Consider the following 18,794-nt stretch of genomic DNA (forward strand, 5'->3'; position numbering starts at 1 on the left):
ATTAATGAAAAAATACAATTTAAAAATATCAACCTGTTGCGGTGCCGCTCACAGAATGCTTGAGACCAAGATTCCTAACTACACAAAATTTCAAATTGTCCTGACTTCTTTTCCACTAGTCCACTTGTCGAGACGTTACCTAGTGGTCTAGTGCTCCACCTGGACCCTTCTTGATTTTGTTTTTGTATGCGGGAGCTGGAGTGCGCTTATTCAAAAATAAAGGAAAACCGAAGGAAAAATTGGTTGTCGGCCAGGGCACTAAGCTACACTCAGGCGATACAGAAGGGACAGGGTAGGAGACAGGGAGGAGCGATGCAAAAGTTAGGAGAGCCAGTGAGAAGCGAGGGGGGTAGAATATATAAAACGATGTAAAAGGCCCAATTAAAAGGAAACATTAATAACTGAATGATGTTTCTCATTACATGTAAGCGCTAACTGTCTGCGAAGGCACATGATACCTTAATTAAAAAAAAAATTACAGGACGTTGGATAGCGTTAAAAATACTTGTGCATGGTCAGCTTAATTAGTAAATTTAAATCATTACAAATGCGAAGGAATATGCGCGCTACATTATTTGGAAATGTTACCAACGGCTGGAAGTTGGAAACAACACCGGGGTAAATTCTTTTCCTGGAATTGACAATCCACGTACTTTATTACATGACTGTACGCTGTAAAAAGGCGGGCGCATATTGTGTCAAATGCCTGTGCACATGATACGCGTAAATATGTAGAATATAATAAAAAACAAGAATGTTAGCTTGTAGGTAGCAGGTGTGTTGTGTCCTATCTATCCAAGATGAACTGTAAAATAGCAGAGGGGCCTGAAAACATCTTCGCTTAAAGCAGAAGACCGGAAGTTGAAGCTACATTTACGCGGAACTAGTACGCTACTATAGACAAACAAATGAGGTCCCGCATCTGCAGCGAAGCCTCTGGTGTGTACATTGAACAGCTAAAATACTGTCTGTAAGCAAAAGGCCCGATGAATATTTGTTAGAAATGAGTGAAATGAAGAACCAAAATTTGTTTCTCGAATCTCTGACCAAATATCGAGGGGCTTTAGCCTTCTGGCTTCCGACATGCAATGCAGCCCGTAAGGCAACGTCTCGAGGCTGCGTAAACTGATGTTAAAATCAAGATGGCTCAATGGAAACTGCAGTTAGAGCTTCAAAAAATATGTGGGCGTCAGAAAAGCTTAGTTCTCTATTCTTAATAATATTACCAAACCAAAAGAGCACAACACATTTTGGTGGGGCGTTTGCTGTGCAGAAAAGAATAACTGACTGCTTTGTTTTTTAATCGAGTGAACCCAAACGCCAGGAGGCTACTCATCGGTATAGCATAGATATATGTGGACAAAAACCCATAATAAAGCTGGAAGCTGATGTATTGGCACCAGCTGATGCACAGCAGTTCTCATTGGAGGGCAATAAGAGAGACGTTTGGAAACCACTGTACGCAACACAGAAGGGTGGATATGGCGATGGTGGTCATAAAATATAAATAATAGTTTGGAACTATATATAGCGTTTCTGAGTGGGTTTTGTTTGAGCACTGTATCACGGTATTGCTTTGATTATTGCAGCATATTCCGTTACTGTCATGTGTCTCTCAATGCCACATGACTAACGGGCGGACTTATTGGGTACATCACGATGGAGTTCCTTGCATTGTAAGTACAAAAGCCGCACCTTGTCTAGGAATCTCATTCATCTGAATAGTATTCAACGGCTTGATAACGCTTTGCGTCTGCCCATAGATAATATTACTAAAATCGCACGAGTTTTAAGAAACATTTTGTGTAATTCAATTGCCACTAATCCGAAAAAAACACCCGTGAGATACTTCTAAATCACAACGATTTTGTGTGGCAAGCAAACCTTAAATATCCTAGGAGAGTGAGGGAAACTTCCGGTGGGACAGGTGCTAAAGTGAGACGCTCTGAATTGTATTAGGTAAAGAATCTAGAAAGATCGAATCTGTTTAAGCGGTGAATTTGCGAAAATTAGACCGCACTTGAATAGGTTCCAAGCGTAACTTTCAAAATAAAGTTCCTAGCATCCGCCCTAACCAGTCCTTAGTGTTCAGAAATGATAACCCCGTTTTTAATAGAGTGCAGCACACCGACTAGGAATTAATCGCGGGCCTTCACAATATTTCCAGTTTGCTAATCAGTTCTTCCAATTTCATATAACAATTTTAAGCTGTAAGCATATGCTATGAGATTTATTCTTGGTCCGAGGGACATGTAGGCTGTGTTCATTCTTCAAATCTGGATCCAGCGCGTAGTTGCCCGATGTGAATCTCAAATTGGAGACAAATTCTCGACTTTTCTTTCGGTTTGCAGCCAGCCTACAAATTGTGCAGAATGGGAGTAGAGCAGAGACTGCTGTGCTGGGTTCAAAAACTTTATTTGATAACGTAACCATTTTGGTACGCTTCTCATAATGCCTGACTTCGCTGTCAAATAAGCGTTTGAAGCTAATTTCTCAAAACATCCTAAGATACAGAAGTTTGGTAACAGTTGCTGAATTTATTGCTATCAGAACGTCTTTCATGGCTGCCTGTTCTAACTTATATTAACAATGATCCTTCAGCGAGCGGTGGAATTTTATGTCCGTGTCATTAAAAATATATACATTCAAACTACATATCATATCATATGCTAGCATAAGCTTGGAAATGAAATAGAATCCCCTCACCGATATTTGACATTGTTTAGCTATTTAGCAATAGCTGCAAAAGCACATTGCACGCCACTGAAAGAAACAAAAACGGTACATTTGAGGTGTTGTTGAGAATTCAAAAACATATGAGATTCTGTTTCTGGTTTTTGAGCTAGTAGTGTGCGTGGCAATTAGGATTGTTTAGAAGCTGCGAAGATTTAACATAGAGTTCCTGTTGAGTGCTGCAATGGCCACCTTTGTAGTCAGCATTTCAACATTGAGGACCTCGTTATTATATTAGTAATTTTACATCACATAAATTGTGGCAAATGCAGGGCCACATTTTAAAGCTGGAACAGCCGCTAAAGCGTTTTCGACTAAGCAATTGCAGCAGGGTGTAGATCTGAGAAATCTTGCAGGTACTGTTTCGAGGCAGAGCACAAAGTATTTCCGATGAAAACTAACTGCCAGCTGTCCATTAGACGTTTCGGCGGGAACCTTTGAACCTGAATTCATGGGACTCTCAAGCTCCTCCTTAGGATTATTACGCTATAGCCTTCATGGGTCTGTTCAGTGTCCTGGGTACACTTTGCATATAGCTTCGCAATCACCGACACTTTTGTGTATTTTCTTTTTAATTTTTTTATGCCGCACTTACCACAAACACACAAGGCCTTCATTTAACCAAATCCATCGAACAGCTCTCAGTGGCCGAGGGGTAGCGCGCCAGGCTCAGGACCCAAGGGGCAGCGGCTCGAATCCCGGGTTGACCGCTTTAGTTTTAGGAAAGAATGCAATTTTTGGAGGCACAGCTTTTGTGGTGGTACGACGTCTCGGCCTTGTACACAAATGGAGAAATGTGTAGTGATGTTATCATTGTTTTTCTATCTGGTCATTGTGGGGCGTTAAATTTCCCTCACGTGGCTGTGTAGTTGTGACGTCAGGAGCCTCTCGACCAAACTGCGTTTTCTCGACACAAAGCCAAAGCATACAGCTAAAACTCCAGTTTGTGTCCTGACGGGGACCTCTCAACGCTCTGGAATTAAAATGTACTTCGCATCCAGTTTCAGTTAAATAATTGGAGACGGCGGAGTATTGGCCAATGCTCCAAAGGCTTCTGCACTGCCCTGCCTCGTAAGTACGCTACTGGAAGTGACGATGGTATATCTGTAGAGGTTTGGGTGGTACGCTTAAACGAGCTAAGCTTAGTGGTTGATTAGGCCTTTCGTAAACCGAAATAAAGGCCGAACCTCGGTTTCTCAACAATAGTCTTTTTGCCATTGTCTTGAAAACTACTCCAGCAGTAACATCAAAGAAAGAGTTCAGTACGCATTTATGCGTTTTAATATGTCATTTAAACATTGTTTTTTGATTACTCCGTTCGGTTTCGCTAGATTTGAAGGTTCCTGGAGAAGGAACGAATAAGTTTATTAAGTTGTTAGTTTAAATTCAAAGTACACGCTGAAATTTTGAACAGTTCCAAAAAATCGTAGCCTCTAAAACAAATCAACCAATTGTCAATGAACTATGCATTGCTTCCTGCACAAATAAGTCGCCAGGATGTCCACAAATATTTACTTATAGACTTACGCCAGACGACAACGTGCGCAATGCGGTTTCATCTGGTTTTGATATCACGTTTTCCTCTGTCGTGTCCCCTTAAAACTTCGCAATGATTATGCTAAAGTGGCACTGTAAATATAACCAAGGGAGACTATAATCACTGGGCGAGGTACTTCTAAGAAAAACTCCGGCAGTGAGTCAGGCGGCAGTGGTCCATGGCCGTGTTTTCATCTTGATTTCTATGTCGTCACCTGTGCTCAGTGGCTGCCTTCAGCGACGGAGCACATAGTTTCGCTGCGTAATGTTTAAGGTTAATTCTTACCATTGTCGAAGCTGTAAGTCTGGGAGTCTGTGTTGTCAATATATGATACAAAAGCGCTCTTCTCCTACGCTAATGTTTTCGAGATGTATATCAACAAAAAGTCGAAAAGTTTTTTTAAATATAAGGACGAAACACGTCATACCGCCTGCGATCAGTTTTGACTGCCCTGTACCAATCTGAGGAGTCAGTATCAGTGCCAGTACCAGTATCAAAAGAAATCAGTGCGCTTGCTTATCATTGGCTACCGCAATCGGCGTTTCAAAAGGCAGGCAATGAACGTTTTCTTAAGCAAAACTTACTTCTTTTCACCTACGCTATTTGGGAGTACTTTACTACACGACAAATTATGAAATATTTGAGGAAGATCTTTATGCATTTTTCACAAAATTTTGTTTTGGTAGCCGTTTTATAGATATTGTTTCAATTTCATTTGTCGCTTCAATCTACCCAGTGTTTGAGAAGAGCTCCCTGCTAATTTTTAGAAAATCTAGCCTTATTAGGTACCGAGGCGACTACAGCGGTATATTAATACCAGTTGTAGAAGCGATGGAAAACCAGGTGAATCATAGTACCTACTCAACTAGTTAACCCATTTCTGAGAGGCAACTGCTAAGCTGTTAAAGTTAGACGCTTCGTTGGATCTGAGACTTTTGGCCCGCCGTTAAAAATACTTACATGCGAGTTAAAACTTCGGCAAAGTAAGTTGTAGGCCAAAAGATGTACGCCAAAAGAAAGCATGCGTCTTTGGCATGCCCCTAGATACGCCACTCGGCACACGTGACTATATGACGCATGCGTCACGCTACCACCTCTAAAGCATGGGCTGGACCAGCGATTGTAGCAAAGAGCAGCGGCGAGGCAGTCAATGCGGACGGAACAGAGGTCACGTAGCACATGCGCCGCGGACTCATGTCAACCGACGGGCGTTGCCTAGCACGCGCTATTCTTGCACTCTCTTGAAGACCGAGCGTCTTGGGATGCTAGACGGGCAATTTTGGTGATCCTCAGCGCAAGGTTGTTTCCCAAATTCTGAAAACTAGTATGGCTGTTACTAACGATAGCTACAAATGACCAATTGCAATTCGGCACCTGTGATCGTTGAAAAGGTAACTCTAAGAAATTATGCAAAATTACTGCTTGGGCTAGTTCGTTCATGCTCGAAGATGTTATGAAAACGGCGTAACGAGCGAGGACAAAAGTAGAATAAATGCGACAAGACCAGTGCGTTTTGTACGACAATGAAGCCTATGCGCAAATGGATCAGAAGTAAAATACAACAACGTATCGCCAACTCAAGGAATCATTGCTGCCGTAGTATATCAAATCAAAGATGAATAAGTAATTCATGGAGGGAACTATTTACCAATCCAACAGGGAGCAACAAATTCATAACAAAACAAAGTACCTATCTACGCTACATAAGCAGAACAACGAACAGATAAAACAAATCAAACGCTTGGGGGATAGTCAGTGAGCTTGTTTACGATGAGATCAATGACCAAAAAAAATTGGCAGAGGCTTAGCTTGGTTAAGCCTAGTGGATTGCGAAAGCAACCCGCTCTTCATCCATTTCTTTCGCACGCCGCCGCTTCTTAGCTGCAGCACATCGTTGCAGCTTCACCTTATACACATCATCCGACATATCGTGGAGGATTCGCTGGGACGATCGCGACGAGCCGAGTTGGGGCCCCGCTTTTCCACAGCTGGTCTGACGTCACACATAGGTCACGCTAAAGGTCAATGGTGAATTCTCCGGGATTACGGCCGAGAGCGGGAACCTCGACCAGTATTGCTTTCGCAATAAAAAAAAACACAGAAAAACACACGAAAAGGAAGGTAAGGCCAGCGGCTGCGTCAAAGCGAAAACCTCTAGAATGGGCCGGTCCTGTCATTTGTGTTCTACTGCGTTCCTCATTCGGCACTCTGTTTTCATTACATCTTCTAAGAAATGAGTTAACCAGCTTACTGGCAGCTTGATGCACCGCTTCTTTGATGTTTGCCAACACGGGTATTACTCTGCCAACTAAGCTACCTTTATTCCTGCTAAACCCTGCATCAAAACGTATGCGGCAGGTTTGCTTGAAACGCCACCTAACCTTTTGTTGGGCGTTTTGTAGCGCGTGTTGTAGGGCTGAAACTTATTGTACGGCCGAACCAGTGCAATGTTTCTTCTTTGTATCGTTTATTTTTACCTCTTTCTCAAACGTGGCTGGTAACGAGTGCCATTAACGTAAAAGATGACGCTTTATGCGTTTATTAATGGTGTTCTTCTCATGTTTTCTAATATGAGTGTCCTAATAACAACCACCTCATCTTAGAAAAACTAATTCATGTGTGAAATCAATGGGACGTCTTTTTGCGTTGCCATTCGGCGTCATAGAAGTAGTAGCGGCAGCTTCCATTCATGCTTGCTATAAAGCATTTAAAATGCTTCTTTTCTGCTCAGATTGTCATTTTACTCGTGTCCCTTATAATGAAGACCCCTTATCACACTTGCAATTTTGAAAAAAGAATGTTGAAGGCTGGCTTACTTTTTTTATTTGAATAAATACGGCGTGACAAATTTTAAGATTCCAATCTAAAAGAAAACTAACTTTATTTGAGATGCCTTAGCTCAGAAACAAATCACTCTTTTCTTCACAGGTGTCCGTCACAGCCTGAGACGCTTTCGGACGTTACCCCCCCCCTCCCCCCCTCCCCCCCCCAAAAAAAAAACAAAAAAAAAACAACAGCACAATTTTCTTCACAACTTTTCGTTTTTAATTTGAGTTATATGTGGAGCAATTAAGCCGAAGTCTATGATGGTCTCGTATTCGCTTCTCGGGTTCGAATTTCCCAATTATTCTTTGTAGCGAGTGGTTAACGGCATGGCTTCCCAATATACCGTTGCACCGTTTTACTACAATTTCATCTATGGGCTCATGGTTGCATGTACTTGTCCTTTTCAGGTCCTCGCCCTAAGCCTTGTGACAACGTGTACAGAGGAGTAAGTACAGTGACATAAAAACTCCTCTGATTTTCACTTTAAATGCGAGAGCATTATGGCCCTTTTTCTCAAACCTCAACTGTGTGCCTTGCCCCTAAACCACCTCATGACCCCTAGCTGTCGCGCGCCGCAATTCTGTGGGTGCAGTGGTAGCAGCAGGCGCGTAGGGCTCAGTGAATCGTTCTGGTCCGTTGCATGACGTCAGCGACGTTACGCGCCGGCTCAGCGTCTCCTGCCCAGCGCTGCACTCTTGTCGTGTTCGACTTTGCGTTGGCAATGAATGCTGCAGGACCCCAGACTTGCGCAAACATTGCGACAACCACGCATGCCCAAAATCTCGAATTCTGCCGGCTAAGGCCACAGCGGGAAGAATTCGCTAGGGCTCAGCGCGGTGAGCGTCGAAAGCGGAAGCGAAGCAGAAAAGACGCAAACAGCCAGAGCGCCAGCCGTATTAATAGTACTTTCGTCTGGGCGAGTTGGTTCGTAACAGCTATTAAAGGAATAAAATTCCGCAAAGGGGTTGAAGAAGAAAAACGCAAGAGGCGTGAGGAGAGGACAGAGCGCTCCGTCCTGTCCTCACGCCTCTTGCGTTTTTCTTCTTCAATCCGTTTGCGCAATTTTATTCCTTTGATAGCGTATCATTAGCAATGCGTAGAAAACACGAAGCACCAGCCGAGGCCAACCGGTCCAGGTCCTGCTGCCGCAGATTCGTGCGATAGCATTAAATAGTCGGGCGGTATTTTTATTGTAGATTTCCCTATGACCTTAAACCACTCAATATTGTCTTGACATTTTACTTCTCTGATTTCATTGATCCGTAAATATCACGCAAAATGAGTCTCTCGCTCGAATACTTGATAACAAAGCAACACATCTGAATGTTAACGGGCAGCGCTTTCGGGGCACGCTAACTGTAGAAAAACGAATTCCATTGTATCAGAGCTATTTCTACGTCGATACATCAGCCGCCCAAAACTTGCATGTTGATGCCGAATTCTTAAGGCGTATTTAGCCCGCTATTATCATCTTGAAACCTAAATAAAAGATTGTGAACGCATTTGCGAACCAAATTTCAACTGTTTTATCCTTATCAACGCCCAACCACAAAAATCACAAGGAATAACGGCAGTCGGGCGCAAATCAGTAAGGGAAGGCACTAAGCGGAAATGAAATGTCTTGCTAACAAGCATTATGCATTTGAAACTCCTATATTTCAGGAAGGATACGCATCAAACTGCAGCTACACCTGCAATCAAGGCCGCTTGGGAACTCACGTTGTTCGTTATATTCAAGGAACGCCATGCATAGTAAGGCTTGAGTTCGCATCTTTGTTTGCTTTACACTTCACAAGGATGACACACTGTCAGACTGCAACAAGAACAGTTTAGAACTGTGAAATCGGCTAGAAAAATTTCATGGAATAGTTACGTACTAATGTAACAATTATTCGGCGTGAGCTGGTTCAGGCTGACTAGAAATTGACTCATAACACTTTTTTGGGGGGGTCGCGATGTAAGTTTACGTTGCGTTTATAAACACTAGGTCTAGACAAATTGTGTTGTGCTGAACTCTTCGTTTGAATGCAATGCCTCTTGTGTTTAACCTGATACACATCAAAGTGTAGCAGCGGGAAATGCTATTATACCAATTATATTAGCATGAGGTCATTGAGCCAAGCGCCTTAAGTTTTGATAACTAAAGTCAAGAAGTAATGATTTCAGTATATAATATGCCACAAACAGCAGGCGCAGCATCATGAAGCAACTCCTTTCTGTGGACAGAATATCCCCTTAGTTACGCAGTCTCTGACTGTCATTATCCTTCCCTACAATAAACATAAACACCTACAATGACTGAAGCTATTCAAATAAATGTAGAAAAAATGCACCAACTATGCCCACTTCAGGCGGAGTATAACGGCGGTACCGCATTTCTTTGGCCTTAGCGATATACGTAAGGCACACAATGAAAATTCCAAACCTGTACAATAAAGACTGCCGTGGGTAGGCATTTGTCTACCACATCAGGAAGTTCACTCCTCTATATAAATAGACGTAGCTCGGTTGCTGGCGGAAAGTGCGAGGCCAGACTTTTTGCGAAGCGTTTCATGTACTTCGTTGCAGTTAGTAGTATAAAGAGCACGCTACTTGAGAAGAATGACTGGGAGGCCGCGTCGTGTAAATTTAGAACAGCATTTCATGATTCGCGTGAGAGGGGACATGCTGCGTTGCAGTCTCTTGCAGAGGCCCGTGTGCTTTGCGATGTCAATGCACGTGAAAGAACCCCAGGGGGTCGAATTTTCCGCAGCCCTTCACTACGGCGTCGCTCGTAGCCTCAATCGCTTTGGGACGTTATATTCCCATAAATTCATAAACCATAAAACTTTCACAGAACATATTCTGGTGACTTCTTGTTTGCTAATTGCTTCGTCGCTGCACGCATGCACTAAGTTAAAAAAATCGGCATCCAGCAATGCACCCAAAAATTCATATACGAAAAAAATTTGGCATGTTTCCTTGCAATATAGGGCCAAAGCGGTGAGCGCAGCGCTGACAACGTGAGATTCCCTACCCGGCTGTCACCGTCTTCTCGTGCGATCGTAAGACAAAAACAAGAATGTATATTTTTTTGTTGGATGGCCCAATTAGGCCTCTCACTGACTCGTACAGAGATAGCTAGGTGGAAGACGTCTAAAGAAACAAAACATTCGCTTCACAGCAGCAGTGTCCACCGAAGACAGGAGAAGGGGTGCCAGAGCCACCGATGCCTTAACCCTCTGGCAGGTGTACAGAATATATCTCATACACACCGGCACCAGAGCTAACTTCGGATGCGGTGTGCAACAAAGCTAGCTTTATTGAATCGACATTCGAGGAAATGATAAATAGTTCGTGCTGCGTGGACATTAAAGTAGTATGTGTTGTAAATTTACAAAAACATTGCCAGCAGTACATCAGGCGTCGCAGCTTTATGAAGCAGCAGAATAAAACCATACTGTGACAAGATAGGTAGAGCTACTTGGAACATGGTGCTGAAAATCCAATATAGTTACTCAAAGCGTTTTTCTATTTGTTGAATTTATTATACCAATACGTCTGAAAAAGTTACCTTTTAGCTAGTGCTTTGGTGATAAATCTTTCGGTGCCAAGCTGTACAGGCTGTCAAACATTGCTTAATTCTTAACATTTCGCTTTCATGTGTTTTAAACTTAGTTCCTTTCTCGCTTTGAAAAGGAATGATGAGAAATATTTTAAAAAAACTAAGTGATTAGGAGCTTTCGCGACGCGACAGCAGCACTCGCAAACATGAAATTCATGAACGTAGCCGCATTTCATGATGCCGCGAATGTGACAGCGCGCAGACAATCAAGCAGGCGCTGGCGGCAGTATAAAAAACGATTCGTGTGACTTGGCTGCGTTCAAAGCATAGAAGAGAGCGGCAGTGTTAGTTCCCTACAGCTATACCCAGGTCCGAAGAGTAAGCTATGTTCCTAGTCGCGGACAGCGTTCCTTCTCTGGCGCCTCACACGTGGTGCCTTGGCTTCTGAAATTGGCAATTGTTCTCCTTTCGCCTGCCCGACAGACGCACCACCCGCACGACGATTAGGAAGCTGCTTTGTTTCTGACCGCGAATAGCAATCAGGAAGTTGCGAGCCCGTTGTTTTCTACACTGAACTGGGCCCGGTCGCAGGCGTTAATTTTAAATTTCCCGCCAGCACCTACTTGATTCTTTTCTCCCCTGCACATTTCAAACTATAAATTGATGAATTAGACGTTTCTTTTTCGCGCTCTTTAGTTTGACACCGCAATTTAGCCAACAACTAAATGGCTAAAAGTTTTCGTTCATTCCCAGAACCTTGAGAAAATACGTAAAAAGATAAATAATGGTGTTTAACGTGCCTCTACCTACGTAGCTTCGCTGTAATTTTAACATTTGAATAAGGATGACTGAGAAACCTTAAACAAGAGTGCATCGATATAAGTGATGTCAAATTATCACCATCTATGATTTCTTAATGTGCTTCCACTTCCCTGGCATGTGAAACTCCCAGCCAAGGATGAGAAGCTGCATAAAGCGATTTGCACCCTGTCTCGTCTTTGAGCGAGAGAAGGGAGCCTACAGTGCAGTGCAAGTAATATGTGCACCCTATTACGCGGTGCCTCTTAGATGGCGGTAGCCGCACAATGGTGTACTCCATATCATTTGGCTACAGATGGTGCCCTTGTCTACGCTCGCCTCAGTTCTCCAAGCTGGAAACGCGCATAGTAAAGCTGGCTGCTTTCGCAACCTGAGTAGCTTCCACTGTTAGCCGCATTTCTGCGTTTGATGCTTTTCGACCCATCGTGTTAAGCCACTGCTCCTCATACTGACCAGAAGTGATTCAGCATTACTGGCTGTTTTCGCTGCTGGACCCCTCTACATTGCTCCTATCGAAGCCTTTCGCTGCATTGGCCACTTCTCGCCTACGTAATCAGCTACATAAATATTCTATTGGAGACATAGCCGAGCCTTTCTATGCCGTCAGTCAATAGGCTCCCTAAAGCTCTTTAGCAGTGCATGGACAGAAAGCTGTCGGCGCTGCACATCATCTACCATGAAGAGGTGCAACAATACGGGAAATATAAGGTTCTTTATTTGGCTTCGCTACACTCGACAGTGGTCCATATTCACAGCGACATTGAAGTGACAGAGAAATGCACACAGTACAGCCAACTACTACTATACTATAGACAATTGATTACGAGAACGCGCTTCACTCAGCGGAAGCCTCAGGAGTCATGAAGCCACTGCGGAATGATGGTAAAAGAGCCTTATGTGAAAATTCTAGAAGATATCTAAAACCACTACACAGCTACCAATGTCCTCCATAAAGCCAGCCATAAAATCTGAATAATGAAGAGTGTCACAAGGGTGCAGGGAGACGGAATCTCGTCAATACTATTCACCGCCTATTTAGAGGCGTGGGTTCGGAACAGTTCGAGACAAGAATTAATGAAGAATACATAGTAATCCGAGATTCGCTCATGACATTGCCTTGCTAAGTCAATTAGGACATGAGCTTCACAGCATGATCAATGAGTTAGACAGACCAGAAAGGTGGGTCTAAAAATCAACTTGCAGAAAACAAAAGTAATGTTCTATAGCCTCGCAGTGAAAGAGCACTTCACAGTTGGTAGTGAAGTGCCGGAAGTAGTGAGGGAATACGTGTACTGAGGGCAGGTTGTGGCTGGTGATCCGGATCATCATAGAGAAATGACTAGAACACCAAGAATGGGGTGAACCACACAGGGCTGGCTCTCTCAGATTATTAACGGTGGTTGACCGATATCCGCCAAGAAAAAAGTATCGACAGCTGTATCGTGCCAGTACTCCCCTACGGGGCAAAAACGTGGAGGCTAACGAAAAAGGCTCAGCTTAAGTTAAGAACAATACAGACAGAAAGAAAAATGTTAGGTATAACGTTAATAAACTGGATGCGCGCTGAGTGTGGGAGTGAACAAACGCGGCTTAATGGCATCCTACTCAATATCAACAGGAATAAATTGACTTGGACAGGGCATGTAATGAGAAGGCAAGATAACCGCTGGTCCTTAAGGGTAACGGAGTGGATTCCAAGAGAAGGCAAGCGTAGCAGGGTGGCGGCAGAAAATTAGGTGAGCCGATGAGATTCAGAAGATTGCAATGATACGGTGGCCGCAGCTACCGAAGTAAAGGTTTAATTGGAAAACATTCGAGAGCCCTTTGCCCTGCAGTGGACGCGGTCAGGGTGATAGTAAACGTGATTGTTGGCAGCTGCGGTGCCAAGTGTTTTGCCTGAGGCTGCGATGCCGGTTCCTCATTTGAGGCGGCGTCATCTAAGCGAACATCTTCAAGCTTTTCCGCAGTAGCAACACTAATCATGGAGTCAGCAGGGGGATATTTTTCCGAGGGTGTTGATGGCAAGTCTTGCTGAAAAGCGGCACTTGGTGTCTGAGTTGTTGATATGCACAAAACGAAAATGGTCACAGACTTTTGCCACGAACGTAGAGTCGCTTACGCATTGCACAACCATCGCTACATCCCATGACAGGGTTTCCCCTGTCGTAGTCCTGACGAGAACTCTATCACGGCTTCCATCTGCGGGTCCCTTCCTCGGCCCTCGTTGCTATGAGTGGTGTCTCTGGCTTGACGGCTGCGCATGTCCTGCACAAACTTGGCTTCAGGAGCGAAAGCTTCACTCGGGGTTGTTTCAGGAACAGCTCACCCGGCGTTCTTCCTGTTACGGAGTTCGGGGTGTTCCTGTAAGCGAGCAAGAAGTCGTTGAGTCGTTGATGCAGAGTTCTGTTCTGTCCTCTTAGGTTACCGTGAAGCACTTGCTTGAGTAGAGTGGCTTTCGTCGTTTGAACTAGCCTTTCTGCTGCCCCGTTTGATAAAGTATGGTACGTTGGCGTACGCGTGTGGCGGGTGCCGTGAGAACAGGTGAAATTGGAGAACTCCTGCGAAGTAAACTGAGGTCCGTTATCGCTGATCAGTTATCGCTGTCCAGTCATCGCTGACCAGTTATCGCTGATTAGCTGCAAACATCTTTGGCAAGCCCACAAAATGTGATACAGTGGTGTAGGTTCCCGGCAAAGTGGGAATGTGTTTGGGTATTATTCAGGTTGTATGTTTGGTTTGGTTTGGTTTGTGGGGTTTAACGTCCCAAAGCGACTCAGGCTATCAGAGACGCCGTAGTGAAGGGCTCCGGAAATTTCGACCACCGGGGGTCCTTTAAGGTGCACTGACTTCGCACAGTACACGGGCCTCTAGAATTTCTCCTCCAAAGAAATTCAACCGCCGTGGCCGGGATCGAACCCGCGTCTTTCGGGTCAGTAGCCGAGCACCATAACTACTGAGCCACCGCGGCGGCGCGCGGTGTATGTGGTGCAAGTGGCTTAGCTATGGATATTACTTTGTATGTACTTTCCGAGTTAGATGCTTATGTGGTAAGGTTCGATTCTCTGATTTAGCTTGTGCTAAGTAAGGACCTCACAGTACTGTCGAGGAATCGGCTTCGGTTCCACCGAGCCTCATGTTAGGGCCCGGTTAGTAAGAGTCCGGGCTACGGCATGCACCGACTGATTACCGCTTAGATTCGGGGACTGGTGTGTGTGTACCGTCAATAAAATGGAGAGTTGAGCTAGTTGGTACATACTGATGGGAAAAGAACAGCGCTAAGACGAAGGACAGAAAAAGAGGTCAACAGGAGGACAACCGGTCCTGTTGTCCTCTTTTCTTTGTCCTTTGTCTTAGCGCTGTTTTTTCCCAGCAGTGTGTACCGTTTCAAGAAGACGTTTTCTCTATGTCAAGATACGGTGTGGCTGTGTCGATATGTAGCTAACTGTGCAATTTTGACATGACGCTTACAAGTGTGATCGGATATGACGTCGATATAGTCTTTCACACAACTGCAGGCAATTGCGAGAGCTATTGCCGTCTCGTCGGCTTGTGCGCTTTTGTAGGTTCGTATGCTGGCGGCTGAGACGATCTGCATGGTGCGGTCGCCGACGCAAACGACCACTGCAGATTAGGAAACATACTGCGCCGCGTCTGAGTATTTCTCGGTTATGAGATTTCTGTATTTTGCCTCAAGAAATGCTGGGGCTGCGAGTCGTACCTTTGTATGGTACTTGGCGTGCACGTTTTATGCGATCGGCTTGACGCTGCTTCTTGTACCGAGATCGGACTACACTGCGACTTTCTGACAGCGTTCGTCGTTGTGCTCTGGATAGCCCCGTCTACGCAGACCATGACTTTCTATGATGCTTTGGCTTTAACTCTTCAGCTGTCTGGTTGAGTGGCCTTAAATCTCTCTTCGACTGTGTGGCACTAACAGTTCGTCCAGTGAGAACGTCTAAAAGTGTGGTCCGGGACACTTTTTCTTTTATTTCTTTTCCTTAGTCCAATCATTGTATTAGTTTGGTGGTAGGCTTAGAGCTCGTTTGTATGCTGTGCGCAGCGTTATTGGTAGCTCGAGTTGATCTATTTCTGTGGGATCCATCGGGAGGTGTAGCGCATAGTCGACAAGCCGTGGTTTCATATACGCGGATGGCATCTTGCTGCTTCATGCAAAAGTACTGTGCCCTAATGCGACTGAAAATATGCAGATTTCTCGGAACTCTATTTTGAGGCTTTGTACGGCTCGCACACAGCCTCTGTCTTGTTGAACGTCCTGGTCTAGTTTTCCTGCATCAGATACTCTAGGCCTTGATCGCGCTCTAATATTAGCGAAATGAAAGGCGTTTCTGAGAGGTGATGACATGCTCTCATCTCTTTTTGTCTAATGTATCGCCTTTTATATATATCTTTACTTGAGACTCTTGAACATAAGGGAGCGCAAACGACAGTTTTAAATGCATGTGACGCCACAGGTTTCCTTAATTGAAAGCTTTCATTACTCTACATCGGTCAGTGCTAGAACATTGCGCACACAGGCAACACTCTGCAGCACACTCCAAGGACCGCTGCGGATGCGTTTCTCATGTTAGCTAAGAGCATTTAATTCACACTTACCTCCACATTGCCAACAAGAATGCACAACAACCGTGCTATAAACTGGTGCCTCTTTTTCTAAGGGCAGAACGAAAAGCTTTAAGAACGCGTCGCCTTTCGTGGAGTCTGCTGGAGCCGTCATTATTTACCGTTTATCTTCTGCTTTTTTTAGCAAACAAATGCAAGAGGAAAGCCCATTGGAAGCCCAGGAATCTGCAAAGCTGGCAAATGCATCAGACACGACGACTTAGGTTGGTAAAAATCCCAGGCATTTCTTCGAAACAACTCGCTTCAAATATTCTTTAAGAAAAGCCATCGCTGAAACCAAGCAGCAGAAAGAATTTAATTTTGTTAATTGTGATGTCGATAACTGGTAAATTATTGTGCAAAAATTTTATCGCTGAAAGATAATTGATTACAAAGCAGAAGAAACCATGAAAGAGCTAAATCAACTATGCATTTATTATGCAAAATTGAAAGTTCATACGAACCATACCACAAAATAATATACTGACTAGAGTATGTTGCGTGCTTAAAGCATTCAAGGTCCATTTCATTCATGCTAACTTAGCTGTCAATTTTCTGAAAAATCGGAGCGCCTGTAGCCACTTTTATGGACTCGTTGGCATTTCACACTGCGCTGCGAATTATTTTTCGCCACTTGAACCAAATACTTCTGGGGTGCTCTACATCCACGCAATGCGAACCAAAATATGCCGAAAGATAGGTTACGTTAGGTTAGGTTAATGGGGTTTAACTTCGCAAAGCGACTAGGGCTATCAGGGACGCCACAGTGGAGGGTTATATAATTATGGTTATAGGTCTGGAATAATTCCGAATAAACTCGAAGAAGTTATTTAGGCAGGCTCGGCTCAAATTTAGTCAGGACTAATGATCTACATACAAGCAATATTTTTGATATGGGGGCGGAAGACAAATTATATCGTAGGCATCTGAGCAGTTTATTAGGGTCGTTCTGCGATCACATGAGGCTTTTGTGTTCGCCTCCCATTATATGTGCCGCGCGCGGTCTATCATTGCGACGGCGGTATGGCTGCCGTTCTCTGAAAAATCCGGCGGCGTCTTCGTCGTTCTTGTCGGTGTTGTGAGCGAAAAATTTGCGCAGAGGCAGCAGAGGTGGACCACTTTGGTCGCGTGACCTTTTAGCGGCAGCACACTGGCCACCGTGGCATGTGGCAGCTAAATTAATGATCAGTGACGTGAGGTTGCTCGAAAAAAGCAGCCTTGGTCTCACTATTGGCAGCATCGGCCATCGCAGGGCAATAACGCTTCGTTTAGCTGCTGCACCACTGCTCCAGGAGCGGTATGTCAACTCCTAGGGATTTATGAACTGAAAGTCCGGAATGACCAATTTTGCATGTAGGTTCATTAATCCATTAAGCCTCCCTTTTCATGCCTTTAAGTCGGAGCTTAATAGTCTTCCCCGATGTTTCTCTTCCTGGGTGAACGAGTATCTGTGACTGCTTCCACTGAGAAAACACATTATGATCAGGGCTTGAGTGGTGTCGTAGAAATTTACTTTCCCTCTTTTGTGCTTCGAGCTTCGCATTTACGCATTGACGTGAACTACCGCTGTCTAGACTCTGAGAATGATGGATTATGAAATATTTGGAGGCATATAATACGGTTTAAAGTATGATAGATTAGAAAATATATTAATAAATTTCAAGTAACATTACACTGTTTGCCGGGACAGCAAACGATAAAAAATACTTCGGTGAAGTGGCAATATACTACTGCGAATGAGTACTGTTTAATCTCTGAAAGGCGCCGCCAGCAAGAAATATATATGGAAGGGTTGAGGTCAACAGGATAAATGAAGCCGGGTGGGGAGGGGGGGGGACATATCTTTGGCCCCCACTACAACACCACATTCTTTCTCTTTGTTGATGCCTCTTCCCCTCCTCCAGTTTTTTTTTTAGAGATCGTGTGTGAGTTTTGTTCATTCTACTATTTACAAGCAGAAGAGATTTGCGTTTTAACAACTGTTTTATTTCGCAATGGAACCAGGGTTTGGGGCAGCCACGCGGCAAATATTTTCTGAGAAGTACCACAGATGTAAAGACAAGGACAACTCCGCAGTAAGTGATATATAACTCTATTTTCTTGGAACCCTTGCATAATAAATTTTGTCATGAGTTCTGAGATTCAGCTGATATCATGAGGATTTTACATTGCACATGATGTCGGATTCTTGTCTTGAGAACACAGATATTAGTGTAATTGCGGATAGCTTGAATTAACAATGAACATAACAGCGGCTCGTATTCAGTAGAATTAATATGATTCTAATTTAAAACCAGTTTAAAATTTCAGATATTGTGGAATTAAAGAATTTCAAAAACCGGTTTTGTTATGTTTATAAGAAAAATTGACAAATTAAGCACCCTGATTCTTTACGTATACGGGAATTTCTAGGCTTAAATGTCAACTCTAGTTAAAGAATACTACAAAAAAAATACTTCCTGCAGTGTTCAGTGTGGTGGAAACTATGCCTGATCGGTAACAAAAAACGAAGACTTGGAGAAACGAATGGCTTAAGAGACGAACGTCTACTTTCAAATTCTCCGTTGTCATTATTCCGCACACATGCACTTAAAGAGCGCATGGCGAGTCTGCATTACTGGCCATCCGCGCCTCCTCACAAACTTAACGCGGCACACCATGTGCTGTAAAACTGTCGAAATTGCATTGGGTCGACGAGGGAGATAATATAAGCTG

General features: G+C 44.0%; 1 protein-coding gene across 1 annotated transcript in view; it reads left to right on the plus strand.

The window, feature by feature from the left end:
* Positions 1–18,794, plus strand: part of LOC149327438 (uncharacterized) — a 54,761-nt gene that overhangs the window by 24,318 nt on the left and 11,649 nt on the right. Inside the window, exons 3-8 of the mRNA XM_089563976.1 lie at positions 1,590–1,676; positions 3,735–3,804; positions 7,504–7,541; positions 8,759–8,848; positions 16,225–16,303; positions 18,084–18,154. Of these exons, the coding sequence (XP_089420102.1) occupies positions 1,590–1,676; positions 3,735–3,804; positions 7,504–7,541; positions 8,759–8,848; positions 16,225–16,303; positions 18,084–18,154 (435 nt within the window). The remainder of the gene's footprint in view (positions 1–1,589; positions 1,677–3,734; positions 3,805–7,503; positions 7,542–8,758; positions 8,849–16,224; positions 16,304–18,083; positions 18,155–18,794) is intronic.

This window comes from Amblyomma mixtum, chromosome 10, assembly GCF_055824585.1.
Source record: "Amblyomma mixtum isolate Tamu chromosome 10, ASM5582458v1, whole genome shotgun sequence".
Lineage (NCBI taxonomy): Eukaryota > Metazoa > Arthropoda > Arachnida > Ixodida > Ixodidae > Amblyomma > Amblyomma mixtum.